The sequence below is a fragment of the Ixodes scapularis genome, unplaced genomic scaffold, assembly GCF_016920785.2.
Source record: "Ixodes scapularis isolate PalLabHiFi unplaced genomic scaffold, ASM1692078v2 PGA_scaffold4__175_contigs__length_147842914, whole genome shotgun sequence".
Taxonomy (NCBI): Eukaryota; Metazoa; Arthropoda; class Arachnida; order Ixodida; family Ixodidae; genus Ixodes; species Ixodes scapularis.
The window spans coordinates 110,658,750-110,683,533 of record NW_024609879.1 but is presented as its reverse complement, the minus strand read 5'-3'; the positions used below and the strand labels follow the sequence as shown (position 1 = coordinate 110,683,533).

The 24,784-nt window shown below is 48.8% G+C and overlaps 1 protein-coding gene across 1 annotated transcript in view; it reads left to right on the top strand.

Moving 5' to 3' along the window:
• Positions 1-24,784, top strand: part of LOC8036040 (kynurenine 3-monooxygenase) — a 45,978-nt gene that overhangs the window by 10,803 nt on the left and 10,391 nt on the right. Inside the window, exons 3-10 of the mRNA XM_040215266.3 lie at positions 5,538-5,728; positions 15,867-15,915; positions 17,341-17,428; positions 18,437-18,605; positions 18,919-19,112; positions 22,891-22,948; positions 23,021-23,110; positions 24,067-24,127. Coding sequence (XP_040071200.1) covers positions 5,538-5,728; positions 15,867-15,915; positions 17,341-17,428; positions 18,437-18,605; positions 18,919-19,112; positions 22,891-22,948; positions 23,021-23,110; positions 24,067-24,127 — 900 coding nt within the window. The remainder of the gene's footprint in view (positions 1-5,537; positions 5,729-15,866; positions 15,916-17,340; positions 17,429-18,436; positions 18,606-18,918; positions 19,113-22,890; positions 22,949-23,020; positions 23,111-24,066; positions 24,128-24,784) is intronic.

The following is a 24,784-nucleotide window of genomic DNA, read 5'->3' as shown; positions in this document are numbered from 1 at the left end:
ATGATCTCAGAATCCCTCTCCTAGGTACTGCGGCTAACTTTAGCCGCGGTTAGCGCTTCGAGCAAACGGGCCCTAAAGCCCCTGTATCCTGGGAAAAGTGGCGCCTTCATTGTTGTGGAAACGCGCGAGACACGTTCAGCGCGCCACTTCTGGAAAGAACATGGCGTCTGAAATCTAGCTCAGTGCTGCGCTGTGCCGCCATGACCTTCCCAAGGGATGCACGTTGCACGTGCCTCGTGCGTCGACGCACTTTGCGCTACTTTTGAAACATGAAGGGGCTTTAATGGGCCCTGCTGTTCATTAATAATGTTTATATTGTTTATTTAGTGTGAAACGTGTCGCGAGTGACGATTTTGAAACAACACAGAAAGAAAAAAAAAGTCAGGGGTTTGACATTGGCGTTTTGTATTATATATACAATATATATATATATATATATATATATATATATATATGCTTGGGCTGAGAGTGGTGGAAGGAGCGAAGAAACGTCAGAAGGGTGTCCGAGTTTTTTTCTTTTCCTTCCCGCGCCGAGACCCTTCTTCAAACCGAGTGGCACCCGCCGCCTAAAGCCCCTTCATGTTTCAAAAGTAGCGCAATGTTCGTCGATGCACAAGGCACGTGCAACGTGCAGCCCTTGGGAAGATCATGGCGGCACAGCGCAACACTTAGCTATTTCAGACGGCATGAATTTCCCAGAAGTAGCGCGTCGCACGTGCCTCGAGCATTTGACAACAATGAACGGCGCCACTTTTCCCAGGATAGAGGGGCTTTACCGTCGCCGGCACTGCCACGCCTCTCAGCTTCTCAACATGACAAAAGAAAAAGCCATGGAGAAGGATGACTCCTCGTCAAACGCGCCAACGCGCCACCCTCGTCCAACAGACATGAGATGCAATTTCTGCCTCCTTCGCCTGAACCTTGGGAGCTGCCCTGCTTCCAATCGTCGATGGCCTGGCCAATCTCGCCCCACACGGCCAGCAGTCTCAACAGTCTCTCTCGCAAAACTGTGAACGCGAGCTATTCGAACGTCGGCACGGTGAGCTCGAACATCCACAGACGCGCCGAGAGATCGCTTCCAGCATCGCCGGAGGCCTCCCCCTGCCACCGCCGGAGGTATGGCTTCTACGAGAATCATTTCTACCAGAGCCACCAGCGCAATCCAACTACCTCTGATAGAGCCCCCACCACCCATGCCGGAGCGAGGGTCCGTCATGCCTACGACATTCTGAAGGACCTCGCCCAGGACACCATAGGTTTCTCCACGAGAGATGTCCATGAGATCAGGCATCTCCCCCGCCATCGGTTCTACTGGGATGACATGCTCCCCGAACACCAGCCCCTCATTTTCGATAGACTGGAACTCTTCCACGTCGTCGCGAGAGGGAACTGTAGGACGGCAGTCCTATCCCAGACGTCGAGGATTCGAGTCTGAGGTTTTCAGAGAGCTCCCCGACCAGCTACCCAACCAGCCTCGACGCGGACGCCACACGCCTCGTGCTCCCGCGCACACCAGCTACCGCCCAGACACCAAGTCGAAGAGGCCCCCTAATCGTGAGTCGGGCAGCTACGCTGAGTCTTCGAAACCCACCAGTGCCGTCATCGACGGCACAGTCGTCTCCTCGACGCTCCTGTGCGTTTTTCCTGTCGAGGACATTCTCGCCCATGCTCTTTGCGAGGCTGGCGTCTCGGCCGACCGTGCCCGAGCTTGATCTTGGATCGAAGAAAACGACCCATTGGATCCCGACTCGACAACCACCGCCACCGAGCGAATCCTGGAGTGGCTCAGCAGGACCGACAGTCATTGAGCCCCACGCCGATGACGGCTCCTTCGACACGTACGATGGCAAGGAGGAAAACCACACCAACACAAAGGAACACACTACAGACAAACAAAGCGTCGTCGAAGACTCTCAGTCGGACCTGGGTAGCACTGCCTACAAGTCAAAAGCGACGGGCCCTACACCGCCAGTCCACTCGACCCAGCAGGCACCTGATGTCGACTGGGCAGTGTTTAGTGAGGCAAGTAGTTTTCACGGGCCGCCCGACTACGGCGGACTTTCCATTCGCTGCACGAAGGCTTCTTGCCTCACGGCCCGCCCAGCCCAGCTCTCAATTTTATTACTTCATTCCACTTAGCAGTATTTTACTAGTGGATGGCTGTAGTTCTGTTCCTTCCTTCAGTGAAGCGAAGACTCGCCTGCATGTATGAGGTTGAAATCAACTGTAGCGACGAGAAAGTGCGAATGGTTCTTCCAGCATCAAGTGGGAACTTTCTTAGGGTAATTGTTTATAAATGGTGCCAAACAACAGAGTAGCGGTGTTTATTTTAATTTCTATTATATAGAACGCGATGATCCCCGAGTACTAGAAGTAACATGTATGCTCGGGCATCAAACTAAATAATGTAAGTAGATGTAGTGAACAAGAGTTGGAGCTAGGAACGTGTGCAACTTTTGACCAATTAGAAGTATTAAGACGTTTCTAGGTTCCTTGTATTTCACGTTATTGGATATCTGAGACTACTTTAAACAGTTTTTTTGTAAAATGGCTGTCTAGCATTTCAATTAGACAAATTATTGGAAAAACCGAAATAAACCGGTTTTTATGAACGTGTAACCGGTAACCGAAACCGCAAAAATTAAAACCGTAAAAAACCGAAACGAAACCGTTATCAACAGGAAGCGGTAACCGTAACCGTAACCGAAACGTTATATTTTTCGGTTTGAGTCCCTGGCAAAAACACTGTTTTTTTTTTTTTAATGATTTACGAGCAATGTGATTGCATGCGGCTCTACATGTGTTTTTTTCGCGAGTTGTGCACAGAAACATCGATCAGTTGCATAAAACCTTCCGATGCAAAAAGTAAAAAAAAAAAAATGTTTTTAAAAGCACGAGCGTTGACACGAGAGAGCTGATCTGTTCAAATCTACGTGCATGCAAAGGAACAAGTAGAAACTTTCCTGCATTGCGACATAAATTGTATTAAAAAAAAAGAAAGGGTTAATCGACGTCGTTTCCCAACGACCTGAGTTCGCACAACTTTCTCTTGTTGCAAAATTCTTTTGCGCTGCATTCTCGGAGGCCATACAGTGACGAAATCCGAAGCGTCTTTTATACGCAGTTGCTTCACAGACGCCGTGAAGCGTGCGATACGCCTTGTGGAGCGAAAGAAGTACCGAAAATAAGCATATATTCCATTGATTATAATGCAATTAAATGCAAAGGTGCAAACGAGCTGAACAGGAATGACGAAAATAATCCCAGGAGAAGGGGAACGAGAGTGACAAAGGACAAACACAAATCTCCAAACACAACTAGGTGACTGCTGCGCAACCGAAAAAAATCCGCCTGGTCCGGGTATCGAACCCGGGACCTTTTCATTACAGGTGGAGCGCTCTACCAACTGAGCTAACCAGGGGTTAGACGTCAGTAGAGCAAACGGATTTTATCAGCCGCCACCAGTCTAACACCAACAAGGGTGAAGCTTGCAATTTAAGGTTATTATTAGAATGCAATTAAATGCAAAGGTGCAAGCGAGCTGGACAAGAATAACGATAATAATTCCCGGAGAAGGGGAACAAGAGGGGCAAAGGAGAAACATAAATCTCCAAACACAGCTTGTTCCCCTTCTCCAGGGATTATTTTTGTCATTCTTGTCTCGCTTGCACTTTTGGAGATTTGTGTTTGTCCTTTGTCCCTCTTGTTCCCCTTCTCCGGGGATTATTTTTCGTTATATTCCATGCCAACAGTTATAAAGCTTCAAACGAAAGGCTCCGAGGTGAACGCGAGGTCCTTGCATCAGTGGGCTATAGGTCAGATTCGTTGCATTGAATCGAAAGCCATTGTGTCGAACGCCACTCCGCCGTTTGAGCGCCATTTTGTGGAATGCAGTTTCGTCGAAGGCCGTTTTGTCGAAGGCCATTTCATCGAATGTCATTTCGTCGAACTTCCTGTTATCAAGCGCCACTTTGTCGCATGATATTTTCGGGAAATTGTTCTATCGAAGGATCGCTTCATATAGCGGCGCGGTGCTATAGCGAATCAGAGAAACTAATTCACCGTGCTTACACCGTTGCCGCTGGTATTTGCAAACGATTGCTGTGCTTGTTTTCTCTCGAAGATAATACGTGACCGTCAAGGCCTGCACCGAGAAGAAGGTCCATGTCCATTACTCCACAAGTTTTTATAAATAACTCAACACGGCCGCTCGTGTTGAAGCTATAAAACACGTGGAAATGCTGTATACACTTTTTTTATCTCTCAACCTAACTCTCTCTTTTTTTTTGTTTTTGTTTTGTCTGGTTCTAAACCCTAACCACCCCCCCCCTTTTTTTTTTTTTTTTTCGCGATCTAGAAATTTAGCGGATGTGCAAGTCGACGTCCTCCCGTTTGAAAATAAATTATTAATAAAAATAGTGCTTGGTTTTATATGAAACAACGGTATAGCAAGAGGGGAAAAGTTTCCACATTAACGTTCAACGATTAATAAAAAAAAAAGGCTGTTTTTAAGTTCGTTGGGTATGTGTGTTTCCGCACCAGGTGCATGGAGGGGTTTACGAAAGGCTTAGCCGGTCTGACCGTCGGTCTTGTTAAGTCGTGGTTTAAGGTACCTCTTTCCCTTTTTCCGTCTCAAAATGCATTTACTGGTGCTTCCCTGTCAATGAACTCAGCTGCGTTTAAGAACTTCTGTTGTCTTGTCCGTTTTTTTTTTTTTTTCCCCCTTTTTCTCGGGCTTTTCAACTATGTCGTTTAACCAGCTCGCCTGCACTCTTTCCCTTCTGAGCTTAGCTGTAAAATAGTATAACTTATTGTGTAGTGGTTTATGTTGTCGTTGTTTGTCTAAACACTTGCTGAGAACCCTGGGAACTAAATAGAGAAGCGCAGTAACCTTACACTATTTATTGTGGCGAATCATATGACCCTGATTATTTTTGGGAACCCTGCACGAACCTCGCTCGCCCGTGTTGATGTTGATCGCACCGTAGCAAGGCCACGGGAGAGATTCTCAGCAACGGAGTGGCATCTGTGAGCTTGACGTCATAGCGCGCGAGACCGATAGTGTTACGCAGCACGGAGAGAAGGGGGGTGGAAGGGGGGGGGGGGGGGGGGCGGCAGTAGGCTAACACCCCCTTCCTTAACCGCCCCTTCCCCTTTTTCGCTGCGAGAAAACGGGTCTGCGTACTGGGTAGGAACTGCGTATTAGGGCTATGGCACCTTCATTGCATTGGTCAAAATGTTTAAGCCAGTTGATGTTTTCTAAAGCTGATACTTCTGTTACAATTACTTAGTTTCTTTATTTGTTTTTGTTTCTATTATTGGTTTATAATATATAAAAGTATATACTAGTAGTTTATGCATTTTATTTTATAATTTCTAGATAATAAATGCTCTCTCTTTCCTGCGGACACTACCTGGACAGGCGGAGAGAGGGACAGTTACGGCTGAAGCCTTCTAATCGGGCGGTAACATGCGCCACCTAACGAGTGCCGCATCACTAACGTGGCTCCCTCTGGGTGTCGATCGGGGAAGTGCAGACATCCGACTGCAGGAGCATGTCCCCGGTCGGAGCATCAACCTGGCGCTGTCTGTCCGCGGGAGGGCGGCACTGGCGCTGCTCGGGCTCGAGGAAGAGGTCATCGAGCGGCACGCCATTCCGATGCGGGCGAGGCTTATCCACCACCCAGACGGCTCGCGCAGGGCCATGCCGTACGGAAAGGAGGGACAGGTAAGGGTCCTCCGGCTTAAGCCCCGAAGAGGGACCGGGGCTGCCAAAGAGGACACTAACGCGAATTTCAATCTTTCATCTTAGAGCGACAACTGTTATGGGCTCTTACCTCCACTCGAAACGACGTGGGGCGTCCGTCGAGGTGTCATGTGACCTCACAGTTTCACCAACGTTACTAGATTAGCTAAGTTGTGTAACTCCCGCGGAGGGGTCCGTCCCCCGTTGTTTGAAGCGCCATCTAGATTTTCGTGTCAAAACTGCGTATTCCATAGAGTACGGTGAAACGCCATCTAGACGCTGCGGTTCAAAGCATATATATTCCATGGAATACACTGCAGTTACCATAGCTGCCGTCTTCAAGACGGTGGTGCGTCGAACGACGGGAGCCAATGGGAGGAACCGGCGGGAGCCGGGATGGAGCGGCGAATGCGGCGGCGCCGCCAGCGCCGCATATTCCCCCCGTGATGAACTTGCAAAGTAAGAATGAGCTGGGATGACCTTGAGGGATTCGCGTAGCGTGGCGCGGGTATTTTTTGTTTCTGAGTGAGGCTGAAAGTACATGAACGTATAATTGTAAGAGCTTGGTGGAAAAAGGGAGCTTCAAGGTGCTGAGAGCGTTTACTGAGCCGGGAAAGGTGACATTGACGAGAAAAATTTCCTGAAACATGAGGCGAAACTGCGAATGTGGGCTGCGCGTTCGGGGTCTGGGTCAAAACTCCCACAGAGCCGAATTCGCAGTTTTTACCGTTCACTGCGTCGTGCCTGCGGCGGGCAAGCAAAAGAAAGATTGAGTGGGTTCTGATTGTCGCCGTGACAACATCGTCTCGTGCGTTCCCCTTTTAGTTCCGAGGAGTCGCGAATTTTAATTCTAGCTTGCTGAAATGAAATACTTGAATACATTCTTAGCTAGAAATTTTGATTGGAGGGTATTTGTTAAGCTCATTGCCTCTGCTAAGGGAATATTCGTGGCTGGTGGTTGGTCACCATAGCTCTAAGTCATCGCGCTTAAGGTCATTGAAACAATTTCGGCCCATGGCGTGCCGTTTTTTTCGCCTTATTCTTACCAATTAGTGACCAAACTCTCAACATATAAGGCTCTGGGGAGGCGAGCCGTGAGGGGAGAGGGGGGAACTGCTCAGTGGAAGAAGCGTCTATGAGTTCGTTTCAGCTAGAGCCACTACATGAGCTACGCTTAGGTAGAGTATGGGCACGGTTTAATTTAACTGCATTATAATTATATCCATGCATTTCTTGCTCGTGTAAGGAAGCGCGCGCAATAGCAAGCCTGCCAAAGTCATCCTCACGCACATGGTGCACGTGCTTGCAGCCTTGCACGAACGGGGCACCAGTCGAGACGCCGTACCGACACAAGTCGTGACGTTTCTTTCTGACCGTTCTGAGAATAGGGAGTATTCACTGGCGGCCATAGCTGTGTGCGCGAATGCTGAGCGCGTGGTGATGGCGAGCTTCCACAGTTCTTTTGCCACGTGCATTCCGCACCATCATGGGTGCCGGTCTTAGCAGCCTATTGATGTGAGCTCGTTCTGAGCATGCGCTCTAAACAGCACCCACAAATATGGCGTCCAGTGAATACTCCGAGTCCGCGTGCATAGCTTTGATAGGCGCTGCGCGAGAGCGGAGATTCCGAAAACTCCGGACATGACGGAAGAAGGGGCTTCGGCGGTGCTTAAAAAATGATTTTCTGCGGTCTCCGTACACCAAATTAAAAAATAATCTCGATATTCGTGATCTTAGAGGCCAAACGAAGATGACGTAAGTGTTTTTCTTCCTCAAATACAGAACCGATTTCAGTTCCACTTTAGAACTCGCGCTGTCATGCTGCCAGTACACCATACAAAAGACTGTCCGCAGACAACGTTCGACGCATATACATATGCGTGAAACATAAGATGCCGAAGTCAACGCCCCTGCATCAGGATGGAGGTGCACCCATGTGCGAGGACTGACCAAAGTAAGACCGCTCACCACGAAGCAGGACACGATGTTCCGCCATTTCCGTGGCAAGCCATTCCGGCAAACGAGAGGCTTGCCATCCCGTTCTGTGATAATCGGGATGCCGTATTGTCCCTCCGAAAAACGCCTGCCCTCGATCATTCAGATATGAAGTTATAAACATCCTCAAAATCGGCGTGAAATTCCGTGGCGCTCACCTAGAATTCCTCGAACGACCCCCCCCCTTAAAAAAAAAAGAAAAAAAAATTCGGAATTGCTAGTTCGTAAAAAGTTTGGTGTCGGTTGTCACGACCGTCACGACGGAAAGTCGCTAACGGCAAATGAAGACAAGCGAAAGCTTTAATCAAGAAATAGAGGAATCGTCTCCACTTTCACCGTGTTTGTCGGCGCGTTTTACGCCCAAAGAGCAAAACACGAAAACCGCGTCGCCAGACTCGGTTTGTCTGTGTATTTTGAACGGTTTTGTTGACAACTCCAGTCCCACTGGGAAACAAGTTTCCTTGTCTTTGCATTCCGCACCGTGTCCGCCAGGTGGGACGGCGGACTCCGACAAACAGGCTGTCCGTCGGTGTCGCCTGTCGCTCGTTGTCGTGTGTCGCTGTCGTTTGTCGCTGTCTGTCGGTCTAGTGGGACGCGGCTATAAAAGTCCCCATTATATCACGGGAGCATTGACCGGAGAACCGATCGCGTGTTCGGAAAATCCTGTAGGTTAATACCCTTGTCAGACGGGCACCTGAAAGGAGATTTACGCCAAAGGCCTTTAGGATTTTCAAATTTTACGTTCTGCCGTGCCAGACAGCGCACGTAAATGTCATTTAGACGATGTTTAGAGCGATTGAAGTCTCTTAGCTCGGTACAAAACCAATAAATCATGTTCACGCCAGAAAACTATTATTTTGTCGATACAAATATTTTTTTAAAGTTTTTCTGAAGCAAACAATATATTAAAAAAAGACAAATTGACGAGTTTAGTCGAATGATCCTAACAAAGTCCACTTCAAGCCCAAGCAAAGTGGTTTTTTGTTGATTAGCGGCAACCCTGGGCGTCTCCCGCTTCAGTCCTATCTAACCAGGGGGGGTAAAGGTGGGTGAGGAGGAGTGGCAAATCCCGTGCGCCGACATCCTGGGTCCCGAGTGAACGAACGCAAAAGAGAGCGACAGAACACGAGAGAAAGAAAGCAACGTTGCCATGGTAACGCGAAGAGTGAAAACTCTTAGCAATATAAACAGTGATAATTTAACGTTGTAAACTAAATTATGAGCTATTCTAACGCTTATAAAAAGCAATAAACTCATTACGCTGCATTAACTTCCCTTCTGTCGAAATCTCGGAAATCTGGTGGTTGCGCAGTTTCGTATTCCTCAACCGCGCCCAGCCGCGCCCCACTGGCGAAGCCGGGTATATGGTTTAGTTTAGCGTTAACGCGAGGCCGTACATCTGCGCGCTTTTCAAAAAGAAAGCTTCGAAAGGAACGTGAATATCTTTCCACCGGTAAGTTTGTGAATTGTTGAAGTTCACGAAACTGCTCTGATGATGTAACCGTGTTTGGGACCCAGAAGGTCTGCCTGCATGATCCGCCGCTTGCGGCAGCCAGAATGTATGGGAAAATGGCGGACCTTTTCCTCTAGAGTTAGTATGTATGATCTCTATGTATCTAACCAACGTTACTAAAGCACTCAGTTCGGAACAAGGAGAGTTATAAGTACTAGGAGAGGGCACGTTGCAATATTGGTGAAGCCTACTAGTCATAAAAACTTTAAACGATGTTGTGGCCAACGTGATCGTAGATCTCTCCGGCAATTGGTGCGCGTGACATGTCACGTGTGAGATGGATGGTTGATTGTAGAAGGACCCCTTGCAGGCTTGCGCGCGCTCCGTCCGGTAGGTTTTATCAGATCGAAGGCTAGATGAAGGCTAGCTACGGTCACGTGATATGGTCACGTCGGCCTGATAAGTGAGGAAAGTAAGGAGGAAAGTAAGAAAGAGGCGAGGCGTCAAGGGAGCATGGCTTGTCGAGTCTACGCGGCTGACGGCATGCCCTCTCCTACCCTTCTATCCTCCTTGGTCGGGAAACTCGCCGTTGAAATCTGGGCCGCCGGCGTCCACCGAGACCGAGCTAAATACGACAACAGCGCCACTCTTTATCATTTGTCTGTACTGTGGTCACGTTAAGCTTTTAAGGGGGGATCGGTTGCCGAGTGGGCTAAAGCGCACACCCAGCTCGACGCGCGTGGAGCGAAACCTCGCGCTGCAGAGCCCAGGGATCCTGGGTTCAAGCCCCACCCCTGCCCGTTTCGATCTGGATGAGCATTGTACCGGCGTGCGGTCGTGTATCACTACTGCGTGAGCACGTTAAAGACCCCGGGCTAGCGGTTGTACTGAACTGGCTAAATTGCTCATCAACAGCGTGTGACTAGTCACAACTTTAATGGCTGACCAACTACACGCTGTATAAATATTCCCACAACCCCAATTATTATTATTGAGCTTTTAAGCATGTTTTTGCGTATTAAAACAGCGGAAAAAAAAACTATTTTGTAGTAACGTTTATTGGAGTTTAGTACAAATTAAAGGGCGTGTGATGTTCTTAAAATCTTTAGTTTGCAAGGTTTTGCGGCACAACTAATATATTTTTTATACAACCATGCCTCAGCGGTGATTTCAGGTAGCGCGTCCCGACCTAGGCGCGTCCTAACTTCGATCGTAATTCGCGGCTCGTCCGCTCGGGAAACCGGGGTGGCATCCCTGCAACCCCTTCTACCGTGTCTATTTCGGCGAGATGACCGATTAGAGCCAAAATAGAAGTCACGTGCAGTTCTTCGAGTGGCCGCTGCGGGAGAAATGGCGGCGTTGCTATCGCCATTTGCTCGGTTCGCGAGTACGGATCGGTGCCAGTTTTTGAGAGCAGGCTCTATGGCAGTTTTTCAACTGAGTGGTTTAGCAACGTTGGTCTATAACGTTGCTTAGTGCTCCCGCTCCTTTACGTGCTTCTGCTACGCTTTTGCCCTGTTCGGTTCGGTGTCATGCTCGCGCTTGAGGTTCATCGCACGCGTTGGAGGCCCTCCAGATGATCCTCCCAAAGTCGTATCAGCGCAGTTGATAAATAAAATCTAGATAACTATGGCTGTAAGGAAAATCGAGAGGAGGAAAACCAAAGTGCCAAACGGACGACGTGAGCAGGCGACGACGAGGCCTACTAGATAGCTGGGGCCATGAGTACAGAAAACTATTAGTAGAGCGAGGTTTGTATAGAATATACGTGAAACACGCTCTTTTTAAATAATAAAAATGCAAACGCAGTGGTTTTAGATATCGGTACGATTTTTTATTTCAATTCGCCTCTCTAGTGTAGACCGTTGCTGACGAGAGTAGGCCTTTAGCAGCCGTAAAGGAGTTGCGGGAACTCAGGTTCACGAAAAGGACCTTTACGCTAAATGCCATTTGAGTTGCCGTGTGGCACTGCCTAAATGACAGTTACACTAAAGGTCCTTTGGCGTAAATGTCCTTTTAGGTGCCCGTCTGAAAGGGGTGGTCAACAGGCCGGTAGGCCTATTGCTAAATTACCCAAGCATCAAGGAGAATGCTGGTAACATAGGTCTACGCGCTACACCCGCTGACGTCTGCAGCAGCCAGCTGTTCTATAGTAAAAGCCAGAATTTTGCGAGGCGTGCCAAACGTGCTGATCCTTACGGCCTCACCCTGTGTATTCGTCGTTCAAGTCCGCGCGTGGTCGGAGATGGGGAACGAAGCTGGGAAAGTTGTTTTTTAGTGCTTGTTCGTTTACATTCTACACATGTCGGGAGTGCGAGCTTGCCCAGGGTTACGTTTGCATGCACTCTGCGCGTGCCTGCGCGCACAACAAAATTCTACTTAGACGCTAACTCCGCTCTCTCTCTCTCTCCCCACGTCCCCTCTTAGGCCCGAGCTCGGCTTCTAGTCTAAAGTTCTAACCGTTGCTTTCTTTTTTTTTTTTTGTTAGTAAAAATGGCAGCTTACGGAGCTCTCGAATGGAGCTGAATGATTTCATTTACCAAACACGTGCGAAAATGAGTCTAATTTTCTCATTAAAATTTTCGGAAAATCGCTCGTAACTTTTTGAATATGGGTTACTTGTGAACATTTGCCATTTTTTCGGACAGCTATCGCTACACTTGGACGGAAACTGAGCCTCGGCGATGTTCATTTTTGCAGGGACAAAAACACGGTACATTTTCGGGAGGGAGAGAGAGAGAGAAAGAGAGAGAGAGAGAGAAGCGATGTAGACGGAAGTAGGGGGGAAAGTGAGAGTCAATCGTGTGCGCGCGCTGGGCGCATTTGTCACTGGCTCCAGACAGGCTGTATACGTTGACGGAACCGCCTCTGATCACCTAATCACAGGCGCCTCTCAAATCTTGGAACGTCTCTCTTTATCTTTCTCACTTTTCTCTTTTCTTCTTCTTTGAGAGGCAAAGATTGCGACAATTACTGGATCTCGCAACCGCGGATTTCCGGGAAGAAAGGGGTTCGGAGAACAAACATCGACCTTATCTTTATGCCACCGCAGATACGCGAAGATCGCGAAGCACCACTGTCCGCGGGGCGAACAACAACCCAAATAAACCGCCATTCTTTTTTTTTTTTACGATTACGGTGTCTTTGTGGAAGCAGTCGAGAGATCATTCGGTCTCTCAACCTGGCTTCTCCGTTCATACGACGTACTAAAGGAGAGACAGAAAAAGAAAAGAAAGAAAAAGAACGGGTAAAGCCGCAGCTACATTGCCCATACAATCGTACGAAAGACCTGCGAAGTTCTTCTGCCCACACGCCCCAAGCAGGTTCGAAGCACCGGAGCCAAAAACATTTTCTTCTTATTTTAGGACAAACATGATAGGGGTTGTCATGCAAGCAAGAAACATGTCTCAGACAGTGATTGCAGACTGTCTTTTGTTTGATGCAATAAGCAGTGTGACCGCTTCTTAGCATAAAGTGGGCGACATGTATATAACTCTTTTGCGTTTTTCGACACATCAGCGGTAAAAAAAAAAAAAAGAGATAGGGTTTTGGTGAGTTAAGACTGTTAAATTTTTGACAGAAAAGGAAAAAGAATGATAAACGATCCGTTTTACACGGAGAGCAAGTCGTCTGCTTCGTAATACGCAGGGGTTCCGGTGGCGTCCGAACGACGCCGTGCTCTGATTGGCTGTGATTGAAAGGATAGGGGGTAGATCTCAACGCTGGGTGCCTTGAGGTATGCCCACTATATAGGTATATATAAATATATTTTAGAGCGCAGCTCTTAGGGGCCCGTTTCCGGCTTGAGCGGCGTCGCCGTCGCCGTCGCCGTCGCCGTCGCCGTCGGCGTCGCCGTCGGCGTAACCGCGCGGTGCATCATGGGAAATGTCCCATAATGCACCGCGCGAGCCCCCCACCGGGGTCACGTGACCTCGTGGGGGGGGGGGGGGGGGCACGTGACCCCCCGAGGTCACGTGACCCCCGAAGTCACGTGACTCCCCTGAGGTCACGTGACCCCTTCCCCGAGGTCACGTGATCCCCGAGGTCACGTGACCCCCTGAGGTCACGTGACCCCCGCCGGTCGCGTGACCTCCGTATGACCGTCACTGATGACGTTACCGGCATCCACATCGTCATCATCACTGATGACGTCATCATCACTGATGACGTCACCGGCATCCACATCGTCATCGTCATCATCACCGATGACGTCACCGGCATCCACATCGTCATCGTCATCATCGCTGATGACATCACCGGCATCCGCATCGTCATCGTCATCATCACTGATGACGTCATCAGTGACGTCACTGATGTCGTCACCGGCATCCACATCGTCATCGTCATCATTACTGATGACGTCGCCGGCATCCACATCGTCATCGTCATCATCACTGATGACGTCACCGGCATCCACATCGTCATCGTCATCATCACTGATGACGTCACCGGCATCCACATCGTCATCATCACTGATGACGTCACCGGCATCCGCATCGCCATCGTCATCATCACTGATGACGTTACCGACATCCGCATCGTCATCGTCATCATCACTGATGTCGTCACCGGCATCCGCATCGTCATCGTCATCATCACGGATGACGTCATCAGCGACGTCACTGATGACGTCACCGACATTCGCATCGTCATCGTCATCATCACTGGTGAAGTCATCAGTGACGTCACTAATGACGTCTCGGTACCCGCATCGTCATCGTCACTGATGACGTCATCAGTGACGTCAGTGATGACATCATCGGCATTGGGGGTCACGTGACCCCCCAAGGTCACGTGACCCCCCTGGTTAGTTTAACCCCCCCAGTGCCCTTCCCTCCTCCTCCTCAAGAGCTGCGCTCTAATTCGGCGTTACAGGGAGTTGTAAGCGGCTTTCACTTTTTTTAATCAGCCAATAAGAGCTCGGCATTCTGACATCATCGCAACCCCTACGCAACCCCGGGCGGAGCCGACACTTTGGTCCGATGGAGCAGCGTCAAACGTGCATTGCCACGGGGCTCGTCGCGTCTTTGTACTTTGGCTACCCGTCCGCTAGACCAATCACGCACGGTGAATGCGCCGTGATCCCTTTTACGTGTTTCTGTTTGGTGAACGACTGGGCTGGTGATGGTAGAAACGCACAAATACGACGAGCGTTCCATTTCATGTCCAGAGTCGTGTGCCGACGCTACGAGGCGAATCAGACGGCGTCAAAAGCGAAATTATTGCGCTGTACGTCGCGTTTCTGTATACGTGTTATATCGTCGCTGAACCAAGCATCAACAGAAAAACAAAACAGATCAGTGAGTTGCGCTTTTGATTCTGCTTGACTGCAGGTGCTATTAGTTTCAATAGCGTTGGCTGCGTCTGGACTTTCGAAATACCTGTCCGCTTCAATCTACCAAAGTCAAATACCCGATTTTTCTTATTTTTCCTTTGTTATCGTTTTTTTTTTTTTTATGTTTGCTTTTCTTTTTATTGAACTTTCTGGGGCCCCATCCGGGTGGCCTCGAATGTCTGTTTTGAGCTTGGCGGCAGGTTGCTACGTTCTGAGCTGTAAGAATAGCGAACGAGTAAGTGCGTATCGGTGATTCTTTTTTTTTTTTTAACTCGAGCGAAAACGTGATGTGTGCCACTTGCAAGCGAGCGTGAGTGGTTAGTTTTAGTTGGCCTAGGTATGACAGGAGAACTACGTATTCGTAAAAAAAAAATATATTTTAAAGCTAATAAAAAAGAAATTCACTGACGGGTGCGCTTATGGATTTTTATTATCTATTTTACTTCGCGGTGAACATAACATCCTGTAGCCCCATATATCGTCAGTGTGTATACAGAGGAGGCGACAGCTTCGGAGACGTGCGCGGCTAAAAACGTGGCTGTGGTCAGCTTTCCACGATTGGTCAAACGCGTCGTCTTTAGTGGAATTAATTTTGCTTTCGTCGATGGAAATAAGAGTGACGTCAGATTGTTAGCGTTGACGGTGTTGGTTGAAAAATGCGCTGGCTCTAAGCTTCCGTCGTGCCTTATACGCACACCGTCGAACTTGGCGCTCGCAACTGCGCGAAAAGCGGCGAGGACCAGAACTCGTGACGTCACGGCGGGGCGTATGCTGGTAATGACGTCATCTCGGCAAAAAAAAAAAAAAAAGCGACCTTGGTGATGATGAGGAGTACCGTCTGTGTGCTCATCGTCGTCTTTTGTGTGCGCTGTTCTAGCTGTTCAAAAGCACGTTGCACCAACAATATAGTCACCGCACGTCCTAAAGAACGCAGGGCGCGGCAATTGTTTATTGGGTCTTCGGCGTTCGTATCGGCTAATGCAGCAATCTGATTGGCTGCTGAGCGATAATGAGATGCGAGGGACTCGCCACACACTCTCTTTCTTCAGTTGTATGTGCCTACAGCTAGACAGAAGGCCTCCGTGCCGTTATCACGGCTAGAAGGATCGAGGCCTAAGACTGGGCACGAGTGCTGCGTCACTGTTCGGCCGGGACTCGTGTTCAATCAGCGCGTCGAAGGTCGGACTCCGGCCCAATAGCCGAGTTATAGCGCGATCCGACTCTGATGACGTTTCGTGAAAGGAAAGGAGGCGATGCGGAGGCTTTGATTATTCTAGGTGGTGTTGTTACAGCCCAGGCTTCGGTCTTAACATTTTTATGTTTCTCCTCTCACGCAGGCTATCTACTCGGTAGGGCGGCGTTTCCTCAACGAAGTCTTGTTGACGGGTGAGACCTCTTCGTCTAAAACTAGGGTTACAGTTTCATAATGGAACAGTGCGAATTTTTGCAAGGACAGAGGAAGGAACTGGACAGGACGAGCGCTGTCCTGTCCAGTTCCTTCCTCTGTCCTTGCAAAAATTCGCGCTGTTCCATTATGAATCCATACCAACTGGCCCAGTTATCCTGTTTACTAGGGTTACAGTATATCATCTGGTTTAGGACGGTAGGACTTCGTAAATGTAGTTTTCCTTTTCACCCAATATTTCAATGTTGTTTTCCGTGCTCACGTAGATTTTCTGCGAAATTCGAATTTTCGCTGTGAGATTTTTTTTTTTCTACAATGCATCATTTTTTTTTTTCTATTTCTTTCTAAAGAAATGGCTGCTACGGCCACCAGACTTCCCGGTGTGTCTCGTGTGTGGAACGCGCGCCTCCGAGTCGTCTGGCAACTGTGTAATGTACACTGAGAATCGCCGCAGCGTACAAACCGGTAGCATACATGACCCGACAGCTCTGGTTTCGTTGAAACACGTTTTGTGGAAACGCATTTCATGGAAACACGTTTCAAGGACACGCGTCTCGTCGTTGACACTGTGGCGTTTTGTGGAAACTCATTTCGTAGACATGGGACGGGCTCTTGCTTCGTTTTGTCGACAACATTTTTTTTTACTAAGTGAATTGGATTGAATTGCTAACTTCATTCTGTTTGCTGGAAGTATCCCGGAATTATACATGATTTGCGCGAGACGGAATCGTGCCATGCTGGTCGTTATTCTTGCTCTTTCCGAGACAAGCAAGGTTGTTGGTATGTATGCTGCCAAAGGCACATGCTCGGATGCAAGACCACCACAATGACAGCTGATTAGGCTGCAAGCCATGTAGTGGTGCCATCCTCCCATCGACGGAGATGGCCTCGGTGCGTTGCGATCTTTGAGTGCGGTTTTTATTAGGGAAATTGGCCGCGTATCGTCACGATTTAGGGATTTATAGGATGCTTAGAGCCAGCAGAGTGAGCTACCGTCATATTTAGGCGATCTCAGTAACCTCCTCGGAACACCTTTAATCGTAGGCTTCCAAGCAGACGGCGCTACGCGCGGTCACCCCTCGCTCCGCTTTGCTCCGCTCGGGGAAAAATGGGTGATAAATTAATCTTAGGCTCAAGGCTGCGCCAATTAAGCCTCGTCGGAATCGCCAAGAGTTCTGTAAGTCTATATGCTACCATCTGGATGCCGGCAGCGGAGGCAATGTACATTGCGATAGTCGACGAACGCCTTTCGAGCGCGGGAGCCTTTCGATGACACAAATTGTTTATGAAACGCCGCAGTGTGGACGAAACGTCGTTCGACGAACTGGTTGCCACCGACACCGGTCGGAAACGCGTTCTAGGTGCCGTGGTCGTGTTTTGACGCCGTGTTTTGTCTTGCAACGCAGCGTGCGAGGCCAATCCCAACGTGAAAATACACTTTCGTCACAAGCTTCAGACGGCGGATCTCGACAAAGCGCATCTCACGTTTCGCGGGTACGTCACTTCATACCTGCAACAACAAATAATAATAATAAAAGCATACTGCAAGAACGCCGACCTATCGTTCAGAATTTAAGAATTTATTTGTATTCATACCGCTCTAGATATAAATGTATATAATCCGTAGATTAATCGCCTTTTTTTTACTTTTACTTTTTTTTTTTCAAGACGGAGGTTTGGAAAGCTTAGTTATAATATGTAACTAGAGGTTCTAGTGTTTGTCGTTTATTGTTCATACTTAGGTCTAATAAATCGTAGTTTACTCCGTAAGATCGACGTAGTATTTGTTGTACACTACATCGGCCCAAACCCATGGCATAAAAAAAAAATATCGGTGGTAGAATTACAAATAACACACCAGTGGTGCACAGCTAATGTCACGTGAAACTGGCGGCTTTAGTCAAAGTGCCCCACCCCTAAAAAATAAAAAAAAGGAAGGATTTTCTTTATTGCAGATATAAGCTACGCATCTCCGAACGCGCATTTTCCACCAAAATCTGCCGCTGGTGTTCCAAACCAGATACCAAGGTTTCAGCACTAACCGCTATTTTATTCAAACGTTATAAGTGACATTCTGGCATTTTCAATGGGAAAATGGCGGCCGACAGAGCTCTCAAATACATGGAGCTCTGTGGAGTCAGACACCGAACACGGCTGAAAATGGGTCCCATTTTGACATTAAACTTTTCAGAAAAATCGTTTAACTTTTGAATACGATAACGGTTAGAGCTGGAACGTCGGCATCTGGTTGGAACCGCCACCGCTACATTTGGACGGAGAACAAGCGTTCTGCAATGCGTATGCCTTTATTTTTGCGGCGAAGATAAACACAACATTTTTGGGAGAAACACGCTGTATATTTCCAAAACACTCGCAATGTGCCCTTCCATGGTCTCTTTACTGCCCCCTCAAAAAGAGGAGCGCTTTAGAATACTTTTGTAAAACGCCAAAAAGACAGTCTTTTGTGTGTGTGCTTGCTTTTATCTTTTGTTGTTGTCGCAGGCCCGATGGTCAAGAGCTTCGCGTCCAGCATCGCGCCCTGTTCGGATGCGATGGCGCTTACTCTGCGGTACGGCGGCAGATGCTTCGAAGGCCACGGTTCAACTATTCCCAGACTTACATCCCCCACGGCTACCTAGAGCTCTGCATACCGCCCACAAAAGACGGCCAGGTGTGTGGAAAGATCATCGCATCTCCGCGTACATATGCTCCAACCAGAACCAACTTCTGCCAACGCGCCGTCTACAAAGCGAGTCCGCGTTTGCCCACCCAGACTCGCGTGAGACTCACGTAATCTCACGCGAGACTCGCGTGAGATGAAGCTCGAAAACGGCGTCCAGTCGATACCACAGACAGGAAAACTATACGCCACGACTCGTCTATGGAGGCTTCAGTTCAATACGGTGATGTCTGTCGATGTCCTTCGATGGCCTCATGCGGCTGTATTTTCAGGCCGTTGTGGTTCTCTTTGTTTCCGCACGCAGTTCGCCATGGAAGTGAACTATCTGCACATCTGGCCCCGGGGTGAGTTCATGCTGATAGCGCTGCCCAACCAGGACCGGACATACACGGCGACGCTGTTCATGCCCTTCGACATCTTTGAGAGCCTGTCCTCGGCGGAGGAAGTGCTCGCCTTCTTCCGCGTCCACTTCCCGGACACCATTCCGCTCATCGGAGAGTGAGTGTCCTGGATTCATCGCTGACGCGCGCACCGAGTTTAGGCGATGTACCTTGGAGACGAGGCCTGCATATGACGTCACTGGTAGTGGACCGCAGACCTGCCCCAAGCGGCACACGACTCGACCGCTAAGTGACGGCATTTGGGGGAGAGAGGGGGGGGGGGGGGGGACACGTACGTTTTGTCTTCTAGGAGGTATAGGCTTAGGAAACATAACTGGCTCGCCTGCGTATTATATATATATATATATATATAAAACATGTAGGCAGAGTTTGATCTTTTTGACTCGAGAAAGCCAACTTTCGTCAAAAACTTTAACTTGAACATACTTCAGAAATATGGCGTCATGGGAATAGGTTGTATGAACTTTCCGCGCTCGGCGCAGGTAGTATTATTTTAAGCTTTCAACACTGGTTTGATTGCGTTCCTATCAAAAACGTTCCAAATTAAAAAAAAAAGACGTTTTAGTGGTGACTGCAACAAAAGCGTAAGCTTTTAAAAGTATCAGAAACTAGGTTTTGTGTTACGAAAACCGGGGTTTATGTAGCACAACTGTTCATGTACCAAAACCTAATCTTCAAAATTATGATGTGTGTTTTTTTTTTTTTTTTTTTTTGCTTAGGTTATTTGCTGCGGGGAGTAAACACTTCAACAATCACGACACAAGAAATTACAATTACACAAGCAATTACACAAGATGGTTTTCACAAAGAAGAAATAAAAAGAAAAACCTAATTTCTTCCACAAAAAAAAAGGAAAGCACGATTTTTTTTTTTTAATTACCCATTGTTTTTTTTAACCGGAGAGTTGGGGATGGACGGTCCGCTTTGTCGGGCTTATCAAAACCCGAACGCGAAACAAAGAGCACGTAAACAGACAAAAATAACAGGGCAGGAAAAACACGAGACAAAATTAACAAAAGCAAGAACAGCGTAACAGTTCACAGCCGCATCGGCCCCTGCCAAGCTGGCTTCCCCTGACACACGGGAGCTTGCGGAGAAGTGGTTTTACGGATCCGTCGCTTCATTTCAGGAATTTATTTTCGGAGCAGTCCAAGCGTTGTTTTCCTTTTTCTCTTTAAAACTTGCATGGCATACGGCGTTGTCAATGGTTTTCACCCGTTCTAGCCTTAATTTTTCTTTTCTTCATCTTCTTTAAAGATTTATTTTAGTGTAGTTTACGAGTACACCCACCGGAATTGTCTTTACTACCTCGGTGCGTGCATCTAACACCTTGTGACCAAAAAAAAATAATAATAATAATAAAAAAAGAATCAACAAACCCACAGCGTTCACCTGGTAAAATCAGACATAATCGTGTCTGGGGTTATCTCGTATCTGAGACAGGCGTCCGAGGACTTCGAAATTTGCGACATAAAAATCTCGCGCGTGCTCAGGCGGCGAACTGTTAGTAGCAGCAGCTCACGCACCGCCATAAAGCCAGCAGTTATATTTATAGTGCCCTTAAGATTGACGAAATTATCACCCACTCGCGTCGGGAGTTTACTGGCCGACCAGATTTGTTCTCTGTATCGTTTTATGACGCCAACCATCGCTGCTCTAGACGTCGTTGCGGGTAACCTGTTCTTCCTACACCTTTGGTTCTTTCGCGCGACCTCGGCTCATCTACGCCCCCTTTTTTCCTCTAACATAACGCGTATTGAAAACGTTTACTACCTCAGCCTCTGTGCTAAAAAGAAAAAAAAAACTTTAAATGTGTAAATTATAGCAACAACCCCACATCGTTTTGGGTTTGGCGTATACCTTCTTTAAAACCGACGACGTTTTCTGTTCACTGGTTTTGATATATTATGAAGAAAAAAAGACATCGGTTATCGAGCTTAATGTGCAACCAGGAGCCTCGCGTGTATTGATCTAAAAAAAAGAAAACTGCCGATTAAAAAAAAAGAACGAATCAATTTTTAACCGAATTTTAATGTGCCAGTCGCATTGCTCGTATATCACTCAAAATACACGGAGTTCCCTGCAGAGATGTATGAGATTATTATCTCATACATCTCTGCAGGTATGTACGATGTATCAATGGCGTTGCTGCGGATTTAGAGCGCTATATAGGAGTGTCCTATCTCTAACCATATATAGGACGTCGATTCTTATGGTCAGGGAATGCTGTCTATGGCAAGTGATCGGTTCTTGGATCGATATTTAAATCCAAGATCTCTGAACGAGTGTCTTTTTGCGTTTCCATCCATAATTTATATGCTTACTCGTGAACAAATGAGCCTCAGTTGGCTGCCCTAAAAACGTCCCCGAACCGCTTTTCGGTTCAGTGACGCGGGTCCGTTGCGCGGTATTGTAGGTGACGCGCAATGAAATGGCTGAACAACATTCTTCTTTTTTTTTTGTGCAAAACGTGCAGCGCCCTCTGCGGCGCCGAAATGAATTCTGGGTAGTGACTGTAGCAGACGATGGGGTCAACGCAGGTGAGCCAGCAAGAGTAATCACGCAACTGCGCTTATCGCTCTCTCTCTCTCTCTATATATATATATATATATATTTCTTTCTTCAACGCCCCGCGCGCACGTGGTAAATGAGTAGATCAACACAGAAAAGATGACAAAGCCGTAGACGGCTTTTTGACGTTTAAATATATCTCCTCGCTTCAAAGGGGGTGCGAGGTTGGGAGGTCGATGTCATGAAAACTTGGTCACACAAGTGACGTCACACATGGCGAATTCGCGTGGTTCTTTCTGCGCGCTCTCGAGCGCTCTTTCCAGAGCGCGCGAGCGCGAGATCGGGTGGTTGTAAGAGAGTGCTGTGGCCTGATCGGGTGGTTCATTCCGAGGGCGCCTCTCCCTCTCGGAGCGCTCTCTAGCACTCCGTCGGTAGCCGTCGGAGTGCGGAGCGGCGCAGGCGTCACGTGGGACTTGGACGGAGATCACGTGGTTTTGGTGACGATGGCTGGCAGTGGTCTGTTGTGTTTTTTTATGCATTGCCAATGTTAAGAAGATTTACTTCCGTGACTGGTCTGAGAATGTGAGAGTGCTCTGAACACATCAGTTGTGATCGGCTGAAAAGGATCCCGAGTATAGCTCTGGCGGCGAGGAGGGGGCGCTCTGCTCAATCAAGGTCGGAGGAGACATGCGACCACTTGAGTCCACCAACAGATGACACCGGAGCGCCGGCCGAATTGTATCGCCGCGTTCCCCGACGGCGCGCCGCTGCTGCGGGCACCCCCACAGTTCGCACGCGCGTCCCTTCTTATCAGCTGGCTTGCTCGTTTGCTCGCTTCAACGCGACGCACTCCTGTCTGATTGAAACGGCGATAGATGCCCGTCCGGCAGCCGTGATGCCACAATCTTCGCTCATCGCTCTAGACCGCGGCCGAGCTCACGTGCTCTGCGGCACGGGAAGTTCACGCGACTCTCTCGCGCGACTCGGCGAAGCGTTAAAAACAATCGCACGCAATTCCGCATATGCTACTCGAAGATGGCGGCGTGAGGTCCTGCGCATTTGCCTCTACCGAACTCCGAGCCACTGGCATTCGCTCCCCGCGCACATTGCCACGCGGCGGGAGCCGCGGACGTTCCTTCAGCTTCGGCCGTAGTTTTACGGATATTCATGCAGCATAGTGCTCCTGGCCAAGTGCTCCTGGCCACATTGATCTAGCAACTCGTTCAGCCTTCATCGTCTGCGTACAGGACCTCCCTATAATTCTTGGCGCGCTTCACGCGTGACCTTTTGATATTTTCGCAAATGGTTTATTGACATCCGATCCACGGAGCGATTTCTCAAATCAACTTGTTTGAAACGTGCAGGGACCACCTGGTAAAGAGTTACTTCGCTGTGGACGCCTCACCCATGGTTATGATCAAGGTAAGGACGGTCGGTCGTCACGCGGAGCGCGATTACAAAGTCTAACAACCGTGTGCTGTCCTCCCCGCACAGTGCAATCCCTATCACGTGGCCGACAAGTCAATACTGCTGGGAGACGCCGCCCACGCCATGGTGCCCTTTTACGGTCAGGGCATGAATGCTGTAAGTGTGGCGGTACTTGGTTGGAGCATAGCCTCCTATATACTGACAAGGCCTGGCAGATCGCCGCCAGAAGCGGCCGCCGAAATAGAAAAGGTGCAGCGGCAGACAACCGATGAGAAGAGAGCCACGTGACTGGCGCCCCGCTGCGGCGAGACGCCGAAACACGCCTCTCCCGAGCGAACAAGTGTGTTTCGGGTCCTCGCCGCAGCAAAAGCTGTGCGCTGACGTCCAGGATACCCGAGAAATGGCTCTTTGATGCTCTGTGCTACCAGACCCTCGCGCTCCAAATCTGCGACCGGGCACTTTACGGCTCCGTCGTCGAACTGCCAGGCTTTGTTAGTATAGAGGAGGCTATGGTTGGAGAGACATCATGCAACGGCTTTGGGGTTGCCTATCCATAGACAGATCGTTTCTGCCTGTTGCCGCTGGCGGGGGCGAAAACGGCAAGGAGGTTTTTTTTTTTTTTTACTTGTCCCGCCTCTAAGCAAGATGCTCCTACCTTTAATAACACTTCTCGTGAGTACACAAGCGTGCACGCGCAGTCCAAGCACGATGGAGGGCGACAAGCGCGTACTGGACGCCCTGCCGTTCTTATGCTGCCAGGAACTGAATGTATTACATGCGAGACGCCGTGTGTGTGCGCACGTGCGCATGTTCGTTAATTAGCTTTGTGAAAGTTAAACGCTATTACGTTTGCGCTCTGCCGTTGGTAAAGCCACCACATGATGAAAACTTTGTCTTTTGTATGATGTGTATGAGCAGTGGGGCTTCAAACCTTTCTCGCGACGCTTTGATGAGCTTACTCGTAGCTGGCAATAATAAAACTGTTAACGTCAGCTGTTACGAAGACGCACATAAGTGAACAATATGGCAGCGTGTCATTTGTACGTTATTATAAGGGCTTGTTCAAAAAAAAAAAAAAAAAGAAAGAGTGTGTTTTGGTCATCTTCGTGCAGGGTTTCGAGGATTGCTGCCTGCTGAACGAGTTGCTCGACCAGTGTGGGCTGGATGACCTGGGTAAGAACTGCGGGACGAGGCCTTTAATTCGCGCGTCCTCTCAGAAGTCCTGTTTTAGGACGCGGTCAGGTAACGCCACCTGCAACCCGGACGAGGCCACGCGCCTTTCCTTTTGTAGTTCGCGAGCCACCACGAGCGCGGCTTGTATGCGTCTCGTGACCGAGCAGAACGCCAGTAAGAGCGGCGACGCCAAGGTGCAGGCGACCGTCGCTTGGCCGCATACTTTTGTCGCGCTTGAGCGTATCTTTGCCGCTTGGGCGGGTCGGGGATTCGCCAATGATGACGTCACGCGCGGGGCTTGTCTTCTAGTCTTCTAGGTGGTCTTCGAGTCTTAGCTCAAATCTCGAAATCATAAGGTTTTTCTCGTGTCTTTCTGGAACTTCATGTACGTCGCAAGAAGTCACAATTTGTCTTTCTCCTCCCCCCCTCCCCTTTCTTGCACCATTTACTACGTGACACTGAAGAAAGCGCATGCGAGAGAGAGAGAGAGAGACGGAGAGAGAGATGGGGTAGCGCCAAATCAGCCAAATATAATGGTAGCGCAGTTGCCTGCCCCTCGCCCCTTTTGGCTGTGTATCCCCCGTCGCCTACAAGATCGCCTCTGCCGTCTGCTGAAGCCGATTCTCAGTGTTAAGAAGTACTTTAAGTACATTGTAC